We start from the raw sequence: 19,178 nt of genomic DNA, 5'->3' as shown, positions 1-19,178 counted from the left end.
ACAATTTACAGTCTAAGAGGAAATATCTCAATTATAGGCCACACCATGAGTTTTCAAGCCCAAATTTAGGAAAAGAAGTGCAGCCTATATTCACCATGTGGGAAAATAATTGAAATGTAAGAATAAAATCAAACAATTGAAAATCCAGGATGGAATGTAACAATATTATGAGCTAAGCTACAACCATTATGCTGCATTCTATGTAGGCATGACAACGAACATGCTGTATGTTCTCATGAATGGCCACTGAGAAACTGTGGCCAAGAAACAAGTAGACCATCCTCCCTGAAATGTATCCTACATTCCCATAACCCTCCTGGTCTCAACCTTCACTAGTCATTTTTCTCACTCATCCAGCCCTTTCCCTGTTCCCATTCCAGCACTGCCCAGCCCTCAGTCCACCAACGCACCCAGTCTTTTTACTCCTCTCCTTTTCCAGAAACTTCCCCCCCTCCCCCCACCTCTCCCCTGCTCTACATCTAATATCCCAACTGCACCTAACTGCCCTACCCTCTCTTCACTTTGTCCTTGTGCACTGCCCAACTGCACTTCACTGTCCCTACACTTAACCTGCTATCCATCCCCTCCCCACACCAGCCTCCTCCTTAGCCCCACCCAGTTGCAACCCCCATCATGCACTGCATCTGTTGCTCGCAGTGTGGCTTCAGCTGCCAGAGGCAGTTGCGTTTGCTCTTGTGTGTGTTTGTGTATCTGTCATCTACTTTTGACAAAGCCTTTGATGGCTGGAAGCCTCTATTGTGACTGTCTTTTTGTTGTGAATATCTGCGACTCATCATCTCCATTATATGGTGAGTGGCATCTTTTCATAATATTGTTAAATGTAAGACTGAAATTGAAAAGTAATTCAGGGCTCACCATAAAATGGAGTACAATGGGATACTGGGAAATGAGACAGGCACTGTGAGTTCACATTGTAGTTTTACTCTAAAGAGCTTTCACACTTACCTCTCTCTAATATTCCATAAATATTTATTTTAACATTTTTCTAAACTTTCTGATTCAAGTAACTCTTATTTCTAAGTAGAAATTGCACCTATAATTTATAGTATTAAAGTACTCACTGTTGGCTGTTCTTCCCTAATATGGAAATTTTGGCTGTTTGCTCATCATGAAAAATGTTAATGGTGCTGTGTTGTTGGATAATGAAGCTGCAATACTAACAGTTAACCTTCAGAAAATAGGAGAGAGATATCTGACAGACATGGCACTGTGTCAGAGGATGTGCTTGTGTATTTATATGACTGTTATATATATTACTATAAGTCTGACTAGTGATTTGATCATGAGTAACAAAGAAAACAACAATATTAGATGTAGCTCAAAGCATGAAATAGTGAGCCTGTATAGATCAAGAAAGAGAGAAATGTCATAACAAGTAACATATTCACTAGCATTGTTTTTCCCATACCTATCTAATCTACACTCCTGGAAATGGAAAAAAGAACACATTGACACCGGTGTGTCAGACCCACCATACTTGCTCCGGACACTGCGAGAGGGCTGTACAAGCAATGATCACACGCACGGCACAGCGGACACACCAGGAACCGTGGTGTTGGTCGTCGAATGGCGCTAGCTGCGCAGCATTTGTGCACCGCCGCCGTCAGTGTCAGCCAGTTTGCCGTGGCATACGGAGCTCCATCGCAGTCTTTAACACTGGTAGCATGCCGCGACAGCGTGGACGTGAACCGTATGTGCAGTTGACGGACTTTGAGCGAGGGCGTATAGTGGGCATGCGGGAGGCCGGGTGGACGTACCGCCGAATTGCTCAACACGTGGGGCGTGAGGTCTCCACAGTACATCGATGTTGTCGCCAGTGGTCGGCGGAAGGTGCACGTGCCCGTCGACCTGGGACCGGACCGCAGCGACGCACGGATGCACGCCAAGACCGTAGGATCCTACGCAGTGCCATAGGGGACCGCACCGCCACTTCCCAGCAAATTAGGGACACTGTTGCTCCTGGGGTATCGGCGAGGACCATTCGCAACCGTCTCCATGCAGCTGGGCTACGGTCCTGCACACCGTTAGGCCGTCTTCCGCTCACGCCCCAACATCGTGCAGCCCGCCTCCAGAGGTGTCGCGACAGGCGTGAATGAAGGGACGAATGGAGATGTGTCGTCTTCAGCGATGAGAGTCGCTTCTGTTTTGGTGCCAATGATGGTCGTATGCATGTTTGGCGCCGTGCAGGTGAGCGCCACAATCAGGACTGCATACGACCGAGGCACACAGGGCCAACACCCTGCATCATGGTGTGGGGAGTGATCTCCTACACTGGCCGTACACCTCTGGTGATCGTCGAGGGGACACTGAATAGTGCATGGTACATCCAAACCGTCATCGAACCCATCGTTCTACCATTCCTAGACCGGCAAGGGAACTTGCTGTTCCAACAGGGCAATGCACGTCCGCATGTATCCCGTGCCACCCAACGTGCTCTACCTGGCCAGCAAAATCTCCGGATCTGTCCGCCATTGAGCATGTTTGGGACTGGATGAAGCATCGTCTCACGCGGTCTGCACGTCCAGCACGAACGCTGGTCCAACTGAGGCGCCAGGTGGAAATGGCATGGCAAGCCGTTCCACAGGACTACATCCAGCATCTCTATGATTGTCTCCATGGGAGAATAGCAGCCTGCATTGCTGCAAAAGGTGGATATACACTGTACTAGTGCCGACATTGCGCATGCTCTGTTGCCTGTGTCTATGTGCCTGTGGTTCTGTCAGTGTGATCATGTTATGTATCTGACCCCAGGAATGTGTCAATAAAGTTTCCCCTTCCTGGGACAATGAATTCACAGTGTTCTTATTTCAATTTCCAGGAGTGTATATACAAAAGTTAATTGAATTACTAAAATTTTCTGATTTTTGAGTTTAAAGTAGAATTTACATTTCATCAGTTATGGTGAAACAAAAATTCTTTATAGAAATGTTCAGAAAATATGCCAAAGTTACAATACATAAAATCATGTGTACACAACACTTTGACATTACTAAGTGTCTGTTGCAGGATTAATACACCCATTTTGAAAAGCCGTTTTTCCTTAATAAAAAAAAGCACTTTATCTTGTTTTAAGATTTTGTAGTTTAGAATACATTATGTGATGCACAAGGAATCAAGAAGAGAGTGAAATATATGAACAGAGAAATCAATGAAACTAAGAAGGGTAGGAAACTCACTGATCCTAAAGCTGCATATTACCTGCCAAGCACATTGTCCTACAACAAAGAATGTTTGCAGACTCACAATACATTTGCTTCTAATGATATTCTAAATTATTAATTAGACTTTTACTCTATTCACTTAACAGATCTAACTATCTCTTGTGATTTTATTGACTAACAGACTGCATTGTCACAGTAATCATGAAACAGCTAATTATATCAAATGAAAAATTTACTTGAAAATGTAAAAATTACAAAGCTACAGAAATTATAATATATTTCACTATCTCCAAACATCAGCAGTAGCTCTAGATTTCATGGTATCAACACTAGATACAGCAATTCCTGCACCAACCAGCTTCTTCAGTTTGTGCATTGCTTCAGGTTTATTTTTTCTGTAAGCACAACCTAATTTTCCGTTTAATTCCTCTACTTCATTTGATCTCTAAAATCACTAAGGTCACATAAAGATATCTGTAATAAATGTGGCTGTTGCTATATCATGATGGATAAGTTAGCTGCTGTTCAGAACAACTAGAAGCTGTGTTGGCCACTGACCAACTTAATACAGTCACTGCAAATTGTACTGGTGACACTATAAATCATACTGATGATGGAATGGCAGGGTTGCCTACTATTGCAAAGGCACTGCAGAGTTTGCCAACTACTCTTTCAGCCAACATCATCTGCAGAGTACCCTGCTCTGGTATCAAGCTGCCATCCGACAGTGGCTGGTAGAAAATGCCCAGAACTGAAGCTACTGAAGGGCTGTATGTGGCTAACAAATTGACCCCTGCTGATAAAGAGAAAGAGCCAAAAAGCCTTACTCTCTTGGTTCAACAGACTGGCTCTAAATCTGGAAAGTTAGAATTTCAAAACATTAGTTGGTAACTGCCATGGAATTCACAGGAAAGTCTCAGAGCTTGCATCTCTCATAGAAAGCAATCACCCCCTCATATCAGAATAACTGAGATTTGATCAAAACCCAAAATAGAGCATAGGGAAATTTTCAACAACCCAGGGAACATATATTGGAAAGATAGATTAGGCTCTCCAGGGGAAGGAGGGTTTGTAATGGCAAGTACAGCCATTATTCCTAGTGAGATATCAAATTATCGACTGCGAACTGATATGAACAGGAATAACTGGGAGCAAACTTATATGAACAAGAATAACTTGGGTCAGTGGGCCTACATTAACAATCAATTGTTTCTATCAACCACTTGATTCAGACCTATCAGTCATACAGTCACTCAAAGAGAGCCTAAGCTTGATAGCATGGCAATATTCCAAGCACATCTTAGCAGTAGCTGATTCTGGAGTATCAAGTGGGAAAAATAGAGAAGTATTAGCGTTTCATTGGCCAGAAATATAGCAACTAGTTATTAAAAATTCTTGCATAAGAGTTCCCAACATTTTTCTGCCATAATGAGAACTGAGATTCCAGAACATGTAGTAGCACTCATCAACTGTTTTGTATTTTAAAAGGAACAGTTTATCCATGAATTTGAATGACTTACCTGCAGCAAGTAGAATTGTAATGGCACAAGTTATATGGATGAACTTTCCTTTCTGCAACCAGAAGGAAAGTGCAGCATGGCCAAATGTAGAGTGGAGTGCTGAGCTGAGGCTGCGGCACATAGGGATCAGTACAAGACAGCATGCAAGATTCAGGACAGCTGCAGTTGCACGAGATAGGCAGAGTCCTCGCTGCATCAGACAAGAAGCCACAGATATCACCAATCAGTATCTTACAACTACAGACAGAAAAATCTTACAAATCAAACAAAACTGTTTCTTGTAGTTTATTGGACACTAAGTTGCCAACATTGCACACACAATAAAGTCATCTCCTTTTTTGTGAGAAACCAGCTACGCTCTCCATGTAATATTTTTCATTTCTGATAGTATCTCCATCTCCATTATGGACCTAATAATCAATAAATTAACTGTGTTAGTGTAACCCACTTTCCTTCTGAACAAACAGAAAAATAAAACTTTTCAAATAAATGTAAATCTTCTATAATTTTTCTTTTTTGTTCTAAACTGGCTGTATGCAGTAGATGCAAACATTCATAATAATGAAACCAACCAATTTTCTACAAAATAATTCAATCGGATACATAAAAAAATTTACTCACCAAGTGGCGGCAAAACACACTCTTTAAAGAAGGTTGTAATTGGACAATCGTTTGGAGCCAGTAGCCCATTCTGCAGGCAGAAGGGTTGAAGGGGAAGGAAGAGCAGTAAACAAAAAGAACTGGAGAGGTCTAGGAAACAGGGTAGATTTTGGGAAGTCACCCAGAACCGTGAGTCAGGGGAGACTTACCACATGGGCTGAGAAGGAAAGACTGATTGTTGGGGACTACATTGGACAAGATTTGAAAATCTGGATTTTAATAATTGAAAATATTTGGGTTTTCATATTTGACAATTTGAGTTTTCATATTTGAAAATTTGGGTTTTCAAATCTCGTCTGATGCAGTCCCCAACAATCAGTCTTTCCTTCTCATCCCTTGTGGTAAGTCTCCCCTGACCCACATTTCTGGGTGACTTTCCCAAAATATACCACTTTTTCTAGACCTCTCCAGTCCTTTTTCTTCATCCCTCTTCCTTCTCCTTCAACCCTTCTGTGTGAAGAAAGAGTTACTGGCTCTGAAAGCTTGTCTAATTACAATCTTATTCAATGTGTGTGTTCTAACACCACTTGGTGAGTAGATTTTTTATCTAGCCAATTAAATTACTTTGTCACATACAGACATTTGCTTTAAGTTCCAACAACTAGCCACAAGATCTATTAAACAACTGCAGCCTATTGAGAAACATGAGCTGAATCAGACAGCTGAATCTCAAAACCTGGTCCCAGGCCTTAAAGCAATGTGGTATTAAACAATAAACCAACCATTTGGAATTTACCAGAGGGTCTCTAAATAATGAATCAGTCATCATTTCTGCAGAAACAGAAACACAAACCATCAGCAAATACAACACATGTACAGTTTTTACCTGTCCATGACTTCCTGATGTGGCATCTGATGACCAAGGCGAATGACTTAGTGCAGTTGCTATGAAGGTTGGTATGACTAATGCCATATGTGACATGGTATTGTGCAATGTGGGTACCACAGCTCTATAGGTCTATGCATATATGAAACTGAGAAATGTCAGGCAATACAGTCCTTTACTAGACTCACCTATCATCAACTTCCATATCTTTACACACCTGTCTCTCATCTTCTGCTCCAAACCTTGTACACTGATTGCATTTCCACTACCCATGTTCTGTGTACCCCACATCGCCAAGCAACATATTAGCCCATGCCCTCCCCTCTTCTCTCTCTCTCTCTCTCTCTCTCTCTCTCTCTCTCTCTCTCACACACACACACACACACACACACACACACACACACACACACACATGCACACAGGGGATGAGATATCTTTAACTTTTGAAATACCAGTAACTTCTGAGACATTTTTAACTTTTGAAATACCAGTAACTTGTAATGAAAAATGAATGTGAAAAGTATCATGTATTTGTTCACACAAAGGCATCTGAAATTTAATCAGAAAGTGCAAAGGCAACATACAAAAAAATACATTGGGATGATAGATTGTGCTCCAGTAAGCCTGCATCACATCCCTCATGTTTCATGTGGACCTGCACCAGATATCTTTCAATGGTAAGTGTTTTTTCCCCTATGCAAAGCTAGCCTATTTATACCTCTTAGTGTGATTTTCAGTTTAGCAATACATAATAATAGGAATAGTAAAACAGGTTGATTAACCAGTACTCCAGCAACAAATGCGTAACACTGCTGCATGGCAGTAGCAGACAGCACAGGTCAGGCAGCACACAAGACAGGGCAATTTGGGCAAGGACTGCTACTCAAGTGTGGTCGCTGTTAATAAATATTGATAAAATGAATATAGAACTAGACTAATAAGGGACCATTCTACCAAATGCTTCACATCTACATCTACATCCACATAGATACTCCACAAGGCACCATATGATGCATGGTGGAGGGTACCCTGTACCACTACTAGTCATTTCCTTTCCTGTTCCAATAGCAAATAGAGTGAGGGAAAAACGACTATCTGTATGCCTCTGTATGAGTCCCAATTTCTTGAATCTTATCTGTGTGGTCCTTATGTACAACGTGTGTTGGTGGCATTAGAATTGAATTTTCTTAATAGTGTTTCATGACAATAATGTTACCTTCCCTCCAGGGATTCCCATTTGAATTCCAGAACCATCTCCATAACACTTACATGTTGTTCAAACCTACCAGTAACAAATCTAGCAGCCCGCCTGTGAATTACTTTGATGTCTTCCTTCAATCCAACCTGGTACGGATCCCAAACACTTGAGCAATACTCAAGAATAGGCCCACCAATGTCCTATGTGCAGTCTCCTTTATACATAATAAACTGATTGCACCTTCCCTACCATAGTTCTCACATGCTTATTCCATCTCATATCACTTTTCAATGTTATGCCCAGATACTTAAACAATGTGACTGTGTCAAGCAGGAGACTGGCAATACTGCAACTGAACATTACAGGTTTGTTATTCCCACTCCTCCACATAAACTTACATTTTTACACATCATCACACCAACTAGAAATTTTGTCTAAGTTGTCTTGTATCTTCCTACATTCACTCAACTTCAACATCTTACCATACACCACAGCACCATCAGCAAATAAAAGGCAGGTTGCTGCCCACTGTAACAGAACATATTAAGGTTTTACTTTACCAAAGTATGCGATACGCTCAAAATTCAACCACTTTAATGAGTATTTATGATTATAGAAAAGTTATTGTGTATGTTAACAATGATTGCATAACATGTCTCCATAAACAGTCAACCCATTAAATTATACTGAGTAACTGACCCACACAAAAGTTAATATCACTTGATCACTGATACAGCAAATGTCATCATGTAAAAACACTAAGTTCATCTTAAATAATTAATATGAAGTACGAAAAATAGTGGTCAACTTAGGTATTTTGGATCTCCTTAAATAAAAATCACCCAGTGAAACCTATTTCTTCACTAGGAGTGCTTTCACTCAGTATTCATGTAATCAATCATATTTTAGACGAAAACCAATGTAATTCTTAATAATTCATGTTATTTACTTATTTATGCAAATTAGAGAAGTCAATGACAAACTTCTAAAAAACAGCCTTTTTGTAACAAAGAATTATTCTGTCAAGTCAACAAATCTGTCTGTTGTTTTAATAACATGTTAAATTATGTCACTCCATGTAAATTAATAACTTTTCTGCACAAATTATGATAACAGATGTACATGTAACTTATAAACTATATCTCTTTTTAGTAGTTCTTTGACAATGTTATAAATACAAGCAGCAATAAGGGCCGGGGGCACAGTTGGAATGTTACTTTGGTAAAGTGTGTACTATGTGTGTTAGAGTTCGAGGTGGATAAATAATGCAAAGAACATGTAAAAGAAGTACTACTTTGTGTTGTGTCATTGTCTTTGGTGGACAGTGGAATGAATATGGCCACCAGAGTAATAAATATTTGAAGTTTAAATATTTTTTGGTTTTGCTCGTTATTTATCATCAAAAGCACATAAAAAACACAGGATCTCATGTTTTTAACCCTAGACAACCAGATTTAGAGCCAGCATCAACATCAAGACACAGCAGTGATCCAGCAAGCATCAGCGATTACTACAATGCATTTTAATGACGCCAACCCAACATCAAGTGCTAACAAGCTCCGTAAATGGGAGTGAAATAGTGTGATTATAGCAATTAGCAATACCTATGACTAGGCGACCATTACACCAGCCTGTCCGTCAAATCATAGTAAATGTCATGTGACTAACACCTCCCGTCGGGTAGACTGTTCGCCAAGTGCAAGTCTTTCGATTTGACCCCTGGGGCACTCCTGATGATACCCTTGTCTCAGATGAACATTTGCTGTTGAGGACAACATACCCGGGTTCTATTTTCTAAGAAGTCTTTGAGCCACTCACATATCTGTGAACTTATTCGATATGCTTGAACCTTCATTAACAGCATGGAATGGGGCACTGTTCAAATGCTTTCCAGAAATCTAGAAATATGGAATCTGCCTGTTGCCCTTCATCTATAATTTACAGTATATAGCATGAGAAAAGGACAAGCAGAGTTTTGCACGAGTGGTGCTTTCAAAAACCATGCTGGTTCGTGAACATAAGTGCTTCAGTCTCAAGGAAGTTTATTGTATTCAAACAATATTAAAGGATTCTGCAGCAAACTGAAGTTAGGGATATTGGTCTGCAATTTTGTGGGCCCATCTTTTACCCTTCTCATGTAATGAAGTTACCTGCACTTTTTTTCAGTAACTTGGGATTTTGTACCAGGTGAGAATTCACGATAAATGCAAGCTGAGTAAGAAGCAAATGCTGTACAATACTTTTTGTAAAACTGAACTGGATTCCATCTGCAGCTGGCAATTTATTTGCTTTCAATTCTTTTAGTTGTTTCTCTATGCCAGTGATGCTTATTACTATGATGTCCATAAGGGAGTCTGTCTGATGGTCAAATACTGGTATGTTTAAATGGTCCTCCTGTCTGAATGATTTTTTTGAATATGAAATTTAAAACTTTGGTTTTTGTTTTGATATCTTCAACTGCCACACCAGACTGGTCAACAAGGAACTGAATGGAACCCTTACAAGTGCTTAGCAATTTTACATAGAATGAGAATTTTCTTGGGTTCTCTGTCAGATCTTTAGCTAACGTGTGGTGGTGGGAGTTGTTGTATGCTTCGCACATAGATCTTTTCATAGATGCATGAATCTCTACTAATCTTTGCTTGTCATTATTTGTGCATTCTCTTTTGAACAGAGAGTGCAACAGCCGGTGCTTCCTGAGCATCTTCTGAATTTTATTGTTAAACCATGGTGGGCCTTTTTCATTCTTTATCCACTTACTAGGCTCACTACTCTCCAGACCATGATTTACTATCTGCTAATCTGCTTAAATGTTGCCCATAATTCCTCTATGTACATCTTACTGGAACTAAGTGATGTTAATTCACTTTCTAACTGATATGCTAACAACTGTGTATCTGCTCTATCTGGCAGAAACACTTTCCTAGTCTTCTTCCCTAATTTATTAACTCTTGTAGCCATATTTGCTATAACAAATATAATGGTTGCCTAATCCCCATTTCTATACTGACACTGTCAATAAGGTCTGGCTTATTTGTAGCTAAAAGATCTAAGACATTTTCATTGTATGTGGGCTGCTGAGCTAGTTGCTTAAGACAGTTTTCAGAAAATGTGTTCAAAAGTAACGTTACCTCCAACTAGTATTGAGTGATCTGGGTATTTCCACATTATTGACTGTAGACTTTCTTTGAATGACTCTAGAACTGTCACAGCAGAGTCGGGTGACCAGTAAAAACATCCAACAATTAACTTGGTTTCATCAACACTTGTTAAACGCGACCAGATAACTCACACTTGGCTTTGACCTCAATAGAGGTCAACTAAAATGAACACTCACCCTCCTATGGCCTCTAATCTGATGTACATTCCATGACTCACTAGATATCTCAAAGCTTTCTACTTTGGGTTTCAGTCAGCTCCTGGTCCCAAGAATAATTTGCACGTGAAAACTTTCCTGGAAGGCAGTAAATTTGGGAACTTTATGATAGATACTTTGAAAGTTTACTGATAAAATTTTGACAGTCGAACTGTCTTTAGTCTGAATACCCTCTCACTACCGACTGGTGAGTGAGTTAAAGTATGTAAATCAGGACTATGTGTTTCCTGTTCTCTCCCTATGATGGTACTTGGTTTTGCGTTGTGTGAAATTCTTTGCTACTAAGAGTGCCTTTTTTTCATGTTTTTACTCTGAGTTTTTGATACTATGTGCATTTTTTTACATATTAAAGGAAGAAGATAACTTTCCTAAAAATGTTGTGTTCTTGCTATAACATTATATCCTAAGATCACCACAACAGTTCATGGCCCCAGGTTTGAATGCTTCTGGTTGTGAGAATTATAGTACTAGTTCGCTGGACTATTTTTCCATTTACTAGGATATTCGTGAGACTGCAAGATTTGTGGAATGGCAGACACAGTGCCTCGGTTGAGTAATGACTATAGTCATACAAAATTTGCAGGTTGTCAAGTGAAGATTAGTGGGAAACATGGAAATGGCAGATTAAGCTCTGTTTAAAGGAACATTCTCTTTATTTGATTATAGATGGTACATGTCAGCTCTCATCATTAGCGGAAGGAGACGAACCATCTGACATACATCAGTGCTGGCAATGGGGCAATGCTTGGGCAGCTTGTATCATTGGAACAACACTTGAAGAGGAACCTGTTATTCCTGTAAGAAAGAAGACTGATGCAAAAGAAATTTGAGACACACTTATGTTGGATATATGAAGAAACTTCACTTCAGCAGCTATATATGCTGTATGAATCTTTCTTTGAAACATCAAAATATGGTGTCACTACTTGCAAACATTTTCCATGACTTATGCAGTGAACTGAACTAAATTAATTCAAATGTAACTTTGCCCCTTTTGCTGTTCCACCATCATATTTTCAACACATTAAGACTCAGATACCAGATTTACAGGCTGACCTGGCATCATGGTCCTGAATCTGAGCAGACAACAAAGCTTCTCATTGAAAATTTGCATTTCATTGAGAACTGGCTAGCTACACAGGCAGCTGGTGATTTGTACACAAAATCAAAATCATATGAGCAACATCAAAAATAGAAGAAATTTTCACCAGAGGATGGAGAGACAGGAAGTCGTACATGTCTGTATTACAAGACAGCTGGACATATTACCACAAACCTCTTGGCCACAAACAATCCAGAGCTGATAGAGAGCATCATGACTGATACAGGGATTAGTGATCACAAGGTCATTGTAGCTAGGCTCAATACCATTTCTTCCAAACCCATCAGAAACAAACGCAAAATAATTTTATTTAAAAAAGCGGATAAAGTGCCACTAGAAGCCTTCTTAAAAGACAATTTCCATTCCTTCCGAACTGACTATGCGAATGTAGACGAGATGTGGCTCAAATTCAAAGATATAGTAGCAACAGCAATTGAGAGATTCATACCTCATAAATTGGTAAGAGATGGAACGGATCCCCCGTGGTACACAAAAAAGGTCCGAACGCTGTTGCAGAGGCAACGGAAAAAGCATGCGAAGTTCAGAAGAACGCGAAATCCCGAAGATGGGCTAAAATTTACAGACACGCGAAATTTGGCACGTACTTCGATGCGAGATGCCTTTAATAGGTTCCACAACGAAACATTGTCTCGAAATTTGGTAGAAAATCCGAAGAAATTCTGGTCGTATGTAAAGTACACAAGCGGCAAGACGCAGTCAATACCTTCGCTGCGCAGTGCCAATGGTACTGTTATCGACGACTGTGCCGCTAAAGCGGAGTTATTGAACGCAGTTTTCCGAAATTCCTTCACCAGGGAAGACGAATGGAATATTCCAGAATTTGAAACACGAACATCTGCTAGCATGAGTTTCTTAGAAGTAGATACCTTAGGGGTTGCGAAGCAACTCAAATCGCTTGACACGGGCAAGTCTTCAGGTCCAGATTGTATACCGATTAGGTTCCTTTCAGATTACGCTGATACTATAGCTCCCTACTTAGCACTCATATACAACCGCTCGCTCACCAATAGATCTGTACCTACAGATTGGAAAATTGCGCAGGTCGCACCAGTGTTCAAGAAGGGTAGTAGGAGTAATCCATTTAACTACAGACCTATATCATTGACGTCAGTTTGCAGTAGGGTTTTGGAGCATATACTGTATTCAAACATTATGAACCACCTCAAAGGGAACAATCTATTGACACGTAACCAGCATGGCTTCAGAAAACATTGCTCTTGTGCAACGCAGCTAGCTCTTTATTCGCACGAAGTAATGGCCGCTATCGACAGGGGATTTCAAGTTGATTCCGTATTTCTAGATTTCCGGAAAGCTTTTGACACCGTTCCTCACAAGCGACTTCTAATCAAGTTGCGGAGCTATGGGGTATCGTCTCAGTTGTGCGACTGGATTCGTGATTTCCTGTCAGGAAGGTCGCAGTTCATAGTAATAGACGGCAAATCATCGAGTAAAACTGAAGTGATATCAGGTGTTCCCCAGGGAAGCATCCTGGGACCTCTACTGTTCCTGATCTATATAAATGACCTGGGTGACAATCTGAGCAGTTCTCTTAGACTGTTCACAGATGATGCTGTAATTTACCGTCTAGTAAGGTCATCCGAAGACCAGTATCAGCTGCAAAGCGATTTAGAAAAGATTGCTGTATGGTGAGTCAGGTGGCAGTTGATGCTAAATAACGAAAAGTGTGAGATGATCCACATGAGTTCCAAAAGAACTCCGTTGGAATTCGATTACTTGATAAATAGTACAATTCTCAAGGCTGTCAATTCAACTAAGTACCTGGGTGTTAACATTACGAACAACTTCAGTTGGAAGGACCACATAGATAATATTGTCGTGAAGGCGAGCCAAAGGTTGCGTTTCATTGGCAGGACACTTAGCAGATGCAACAAGTCCACTAAAGAGACAGCTTACACTACACTCGTTCGTCCTCTGTTAGAATATTGCTGCGCAGTGTGGGATCCTTACCAGGTGCGATTGACGGAGGACATTGAAAGGGTGCAAAAAAGGGCAGCTCGTTTTGTATTATCGCGTTATAGGGGAGAGAGTGTGACAGATATGATACACGAGTTGGGATGGAAGTCATTACAGCATAGACGTTTTTCGTCGCGGCGAGATCTTTTTACAAAATTTCAGTCACCAACTTTCTCTTCTGAATGCAAAAATATTTTGTTGAGCCCAACCTACATAGGTAGGAATGATCATCAAAATAAAATAAGAGAAATCAGAGCTCGAACAGAAAGGTTTAGGTGTTCGTTTTTCCCGCTCGCTGTTAGGGAGTGGAATAGTAGAGAGATAGTATGATTGTGGTTCGATGAACCCTCTGCCAAGCACTTAAATGTGAATTGCAGAGTAGTCATGTATATGTAGATGTAGAAACTGCTGAAAGTGCAAAGTCACAGAAGAAGTAAAGGCAACAATTAAAAACAATAATAATTTTAGTTTCAGTTTAAAAGTGAGCAGCAAACCAAACACATTTCTAGTCACTAGTTTGTTGTTTTGTGTTAATTCTGATACTGCAGATTCTTGCATTTCAGACTCTGGCATGATACAGCATACCTCAACAAATAAATGGCATTTTGCTATGTTCAAAAAGTTTCCAATTCCACAGAGTGTACATACAGCTGGCAAAGAAGTTATTTTTGCACATGGGGCTGGCAGTATTCATACTGAAATATTCGTAAACAAAAGGTGGACACCTGCTTTGCTCGAAAATATCTGGTATGTACCTCATCTCAGACACCAACTTTTCTCTGTCCATCAAGCTGCACAAAGAGGATATAATGCGACTTATGATAACACAGATGTTATCATTTGGCAACACAGTGAATTAGTCACAACAGGAAGACTAGCTGGTTCAGTATATATTATGGACATGTGAGTTTGTCCTCTGGATTCACAAGTAATTATTAATTTAGCAACTTTGTAAAAACAACTACAATGTTGGCATGAGAGACTCTGTCATTAAGATTAACATCATGTAAGAGATGTACTCTCTCGCTTTGGTATATCAGTTATGTGCCCTAACATCACATCATTTTGTGATGGATGTGTTCTTAGCAAATTCCATTGCAAACCATTTAGCCATGGCAGAGATTGTCTGCAAACTGTCAGTGAGTTGATCGTTGCAGACATTAATGGAACAATGTGTGTTGACTCATAAATGGTTTTCATTACTATGTGATTTTCAAAGATGATTATTTTCATTTTTTTTTTTGATATATTGCAGGTGAAATTTATCTGAAGTGGCTGAAAATTTGAAAATATTTTGAAGGGGCGTGATGCTGTTGGTCATAAGATAAAAGTATTTCGGTCTGATGGTGGAGGAGAGTACAGTTGTATCATGGTAGCTGCAGTGCTACAAGGCTGTGGTAATGAGTTTTGTCTTATTTGTCCAGATGCTCTTGAACAAAACGGTGTTGCTGAACAAGCAAATCGACATGTAGTTGAGTTAGCTCACTCAATGTTAACATCTAGAAAGTTACCTAAATCATTTGGGGCTCATGCATGTGACACAGCTGTTTTCTACTCAGTCATACTGGGAAGTCAAGAGCTGAGGGTAAAACAACCTCTGAATTGTGGCCTGGCAAAATGTTTAACAGTTTCAACTATCCACGTCATTTTTCGATCAAAATGCTATGTTTATTTGAAAAATACATTTTGTTCTAAGTTCGATGACAAAGCTACTTCTGGCCATTTTGTTTGCTATATTAACGACAAAGATGGTTACAAAGTATAGATTCCATCAAAGCATTGTGTGATGAAATCATGCAATGTTGATTTTCAACCAGAAAAGCTATTTACAACTGTAAATTTGCTTGAGTTGGAATTGAATTCCATACCTGAAGAAACAGGAGAGAAAAGTGAACCTACTGTTGATTAGATTGAAACAAGCGACCAAGAACATTCAAATGAGTTAGCAAATCGATGTCCAGTTCATGAAATACATCCACCAGTGAAATTTAGTGACTACAGATTAGGATACCAGCCTCACCAGTCTCAAGAAGCAAACACATTAGATTGCCTGGCAAAAGCAATCCTTAAAGAGCTTGTAACAACAAACTTCAACATATCTATGGAAAGTAGCAATTCCAATAAATTATTTAATGCAATGAAAGGAGAAATAAAGGCATTTGAAGAAAATGATACCTGAAGCTTGGTAGAATTGCCTAAAGGAAAACATGTTATCGATAACTGATGGGTACTTCATATTAAATATAAATATGATGGATTGATTGATTCTTACAGTGCTTGCTCAGCTGCGTGTGGTATGTTTCAATGTGACGGACTTGATTATGATGAAACTTTTAGTCCAGTTGCCCTTTATGATACTATTTGTGCTGTAATAGCAATTGCATCAGAAGAACATTTGAAACGTGGTCAATTCAACATTAGAACTGCATTCTTATATAGTGACTTGGATACAGAAATATGCATGACTCATCCAGATAGTTTTGATGATGGCTCAGGTTGTGTTTGTCGCCTTATGAAAAAAAATGGCTTTATTAGGTCTACAGCAGATTCTTGCATTTATATTCAAAAAAAGCAAAACAGAAGAATTGCTGATTGCTATTTATGTCAATGATGGACTTACTGCAGGCACAACTCAAAGTGCAGTGAATTCACTTTTAGATACGTTAAAGTCAGAATTCAAAATAACAATTTGAACTTTAGATTCATGTTTAAGCTTGCAAATAGAGCAACGAGAGTCTGACTTGTTTATTTCACAGCAGGTATACACAGGGAAGAGTATACAGCATTTTAACATAGCTGATTCAGAACTATTAAAAACTCCCTGTGATAACAATTTGACAACAAATATAGCATTGTTCCTTATTGTTCAGCTGTGAGATCACTATTATACCAGGCATGTTTTACTCATTCAGAGCTCACTTATGCTGCTTCAAAAGTTGTCCCGTCTATGGATAAACCCATTTCTTCTAATCTGAATGCTGCAAAACACATTTTCCAATATCTTTGTGGTACTTCAGACATAGGTCCCTTCTATAATTCATCTGGCAGGAAACGTCATGCCTATGCTGATGTTGACTTTGCTGGCAACACTAAAACAGGACAATCAACAAATGGTTTTGCTTCCATGATTGGTGACATGGCTGTGTCATGGGCATCTCAACTGCAGAAATCAGTTCCACTATCCACCACTGAAGTGGAGTTCATTGCTGCAAGTGATAGAGCCAAGGAATTAGTATGGCTTAACAGGCTGCTGTTGGACATCAGTGGAAAAAGAAACATTTCCATATCATTCATTGACAATGGAAGTGCCATTAAATTAGTGAAAAATCTTAAGTACCACATACACTTTAAGCACATCAAATTACAATATTATTTCGTGCGGGAGCTCTGTCAAAATGGGAATATCGATGTGGAATATATGTGTTCTGAAAATCAACTTGGTAACATGTTTACAAAGGCTTTAAAATCAAAAAAGTTTAAAGAAATGTGTACTAAGATAAGACTTCATAACTAATGTGTTTTCACCTCTTATTTTTTATTTAAAAATTATTCTGTGCACTAGAGTCTGATTTAGGGGGAAGTAAATAAATCAGAACTGTTTTTTTCGTCCTCTCCTATGGTGGTGCTAGGTTTTGTGCTGTGTGAAATTCTTTGTTCCTAAGAGCTTCTTTTTTTTCAAGCTTTTACTCTATGAAGTCTTTGTTGCTATGCATCATGTTTTTAGGTATTAAAGGAAGAAGATCACTGTTCCTAAAAGCATTGTGTTCTTTCTATAAAATTATATCCTAAGTTTACCACAGCAGAGTGTTCATTGAAGCCCCTCAAACTACTGTCTAGCCTAAAACAACCTTTTGCGCACTCCACAAGTACTCTGTTCCACAAACAGCTGCTTCCTTTATGTAGTGCACCCCTAACATATCAAGGGGAGTCCTACTCTGCAGCCAAGACTGTCACAGGATCGACAAAGCCTTTGGCTGATACCGTCTACTCAGCTCCTAACAAAAGGATGCCGATCAACTCTGGGAACAATGTTGCAAATTGCGAGCTCTGCTTGAGCCCTGTGCGTGAGGCCAGCAGTCTTCACAACCTCCACCAGCCACCTGTATGAAATGAGGATGGCCTCAAAAGTCATTGGACAGATATTGTTGGTGCCAACTTGAGCTGTAACTTGCAGATGAACGCACTCTACATGCTTGGTAGCCACAGGCAAGGCTGCCTCCACATTATGGATGAGGCCCTCTGGGAGACATGGCGAGTGCATATTAGCTTTCTTTCCAGCCCTGAATGCTATCTGCCTAAGGGGCTCCATAACACTCCTATGTTGGAGCTCCCAATAACTAATAAGCCCCCACATGTGGGCCTACTCAGATCCTGCTGAAGGAGTGGCCAGCTGTCAACTCTCAGGGTGAATGAATGAGGTTACGTGGGCATTCTCCACGTTGGCCCTCTGCCTTGAGCAATGCAATCCTATTACCACCTGCCACTCACCCAGCTGTATGGGCAGATCCAATACATCAAGTTCACTATGAGGTGCCTCAGAAGCAGAACACATGGGCAAACAGGCAACACTGAAGTTTCCCATGTGACTACCAGAATCTCTGCCAACGCCACACCCCGAGGCAACATCCTGAAGGTAACAGACCATAGCCAAATCGCATTCAGCCATTCATAAACTTCAGCCAGCTTCTCCTGCATCTGCACACAGCGTGCACACATACTATCCATCCTAACAAGACTAACTGAGGAAGTAAACTAAAAAGCAGACAGAATCCCAGATATGCAACTTGCTACCCTCCTGATGTGTCACCAATGGACACTGATGGCTGTTCTGTGAGTAATTATTGTGATACAGACTAAATGAAATCACTCTTACAAAAATTTGAACCTCTTAAAAAGAAAAACATGCACAAAATTATATAAATATTTTGTTTGCAACAGGAAACAAAGTAGCACTTTCCATTGACACAAGGCATCACTCGAAAGATGTGATGACTAATATTTGTTTGGGCTAACGCAGCTACACGTTGTTGTTGTTGTGGTCTTCAGTCCTGAGACTGGTTTGATGCAGCTCTCCATGCTACTCTATCCTGTGCAAGCTTCTTCATCTCCCAGTACCTACTGCAACCTACATCCTTCTGAATCTGCTTGGTGTATTCATCTCTTGGTCTCCCTCTATGATTTTTACCCTCCACGCTGCCCTCCAATACTAAATTGGTGATCCCTTGATGCCTCAGATCATGTCCTACCAACCAATCCTTTCTTCTAGTCAAGTTGTGCCACAAACTTATCTTCTCTCCAATTCTATTCAATACGTCCTCA

The 19,178-nt window shown here is 40.0% G+C and overlaps 1 protein-coding gene across 1 annotated transcript in view; it reads right to left on the bottom strand.

The window, feature by feature from the left end:
- LOC126284667 (NADPH oxidase 4-like) overlaps positions 1 to 19,178 on the bottom strand; it is a 189,389-nt gene that overhangs the window by 107,268 nt on the left and 62,943 nt on the right. The window contains exon 3 of the mRNA XM_049983771.1: positions 4,703 to 4,892. Coding sequence (XP_049839728.1) covers positions 4,703 to 4,892 — 190 coding nt within the window. The remainder of the gene's footprint in view (positions 1 to 4,702; positions 4,893 to 19,178) is intronic.

This window comes from Schistocerca gregaria, chromosome 8, assembly GCF_023897955.1.
Source record: "Schistocerca gregaria isolate iqSchGreg1 chromosome 8, iqSchGreg1.2, whole genome shotgun sequence".
In the NCBI taxonomy this organism is placed as follows: Eukaryota; Metazoa; Arthropoda; class Insecta; order Orthoptera; family Acrididae; genus Schistocerca; species Schistocerca gregaria.
This window is presented reverse-complemented; position numbering and strand designations above follow the sequence as displayed.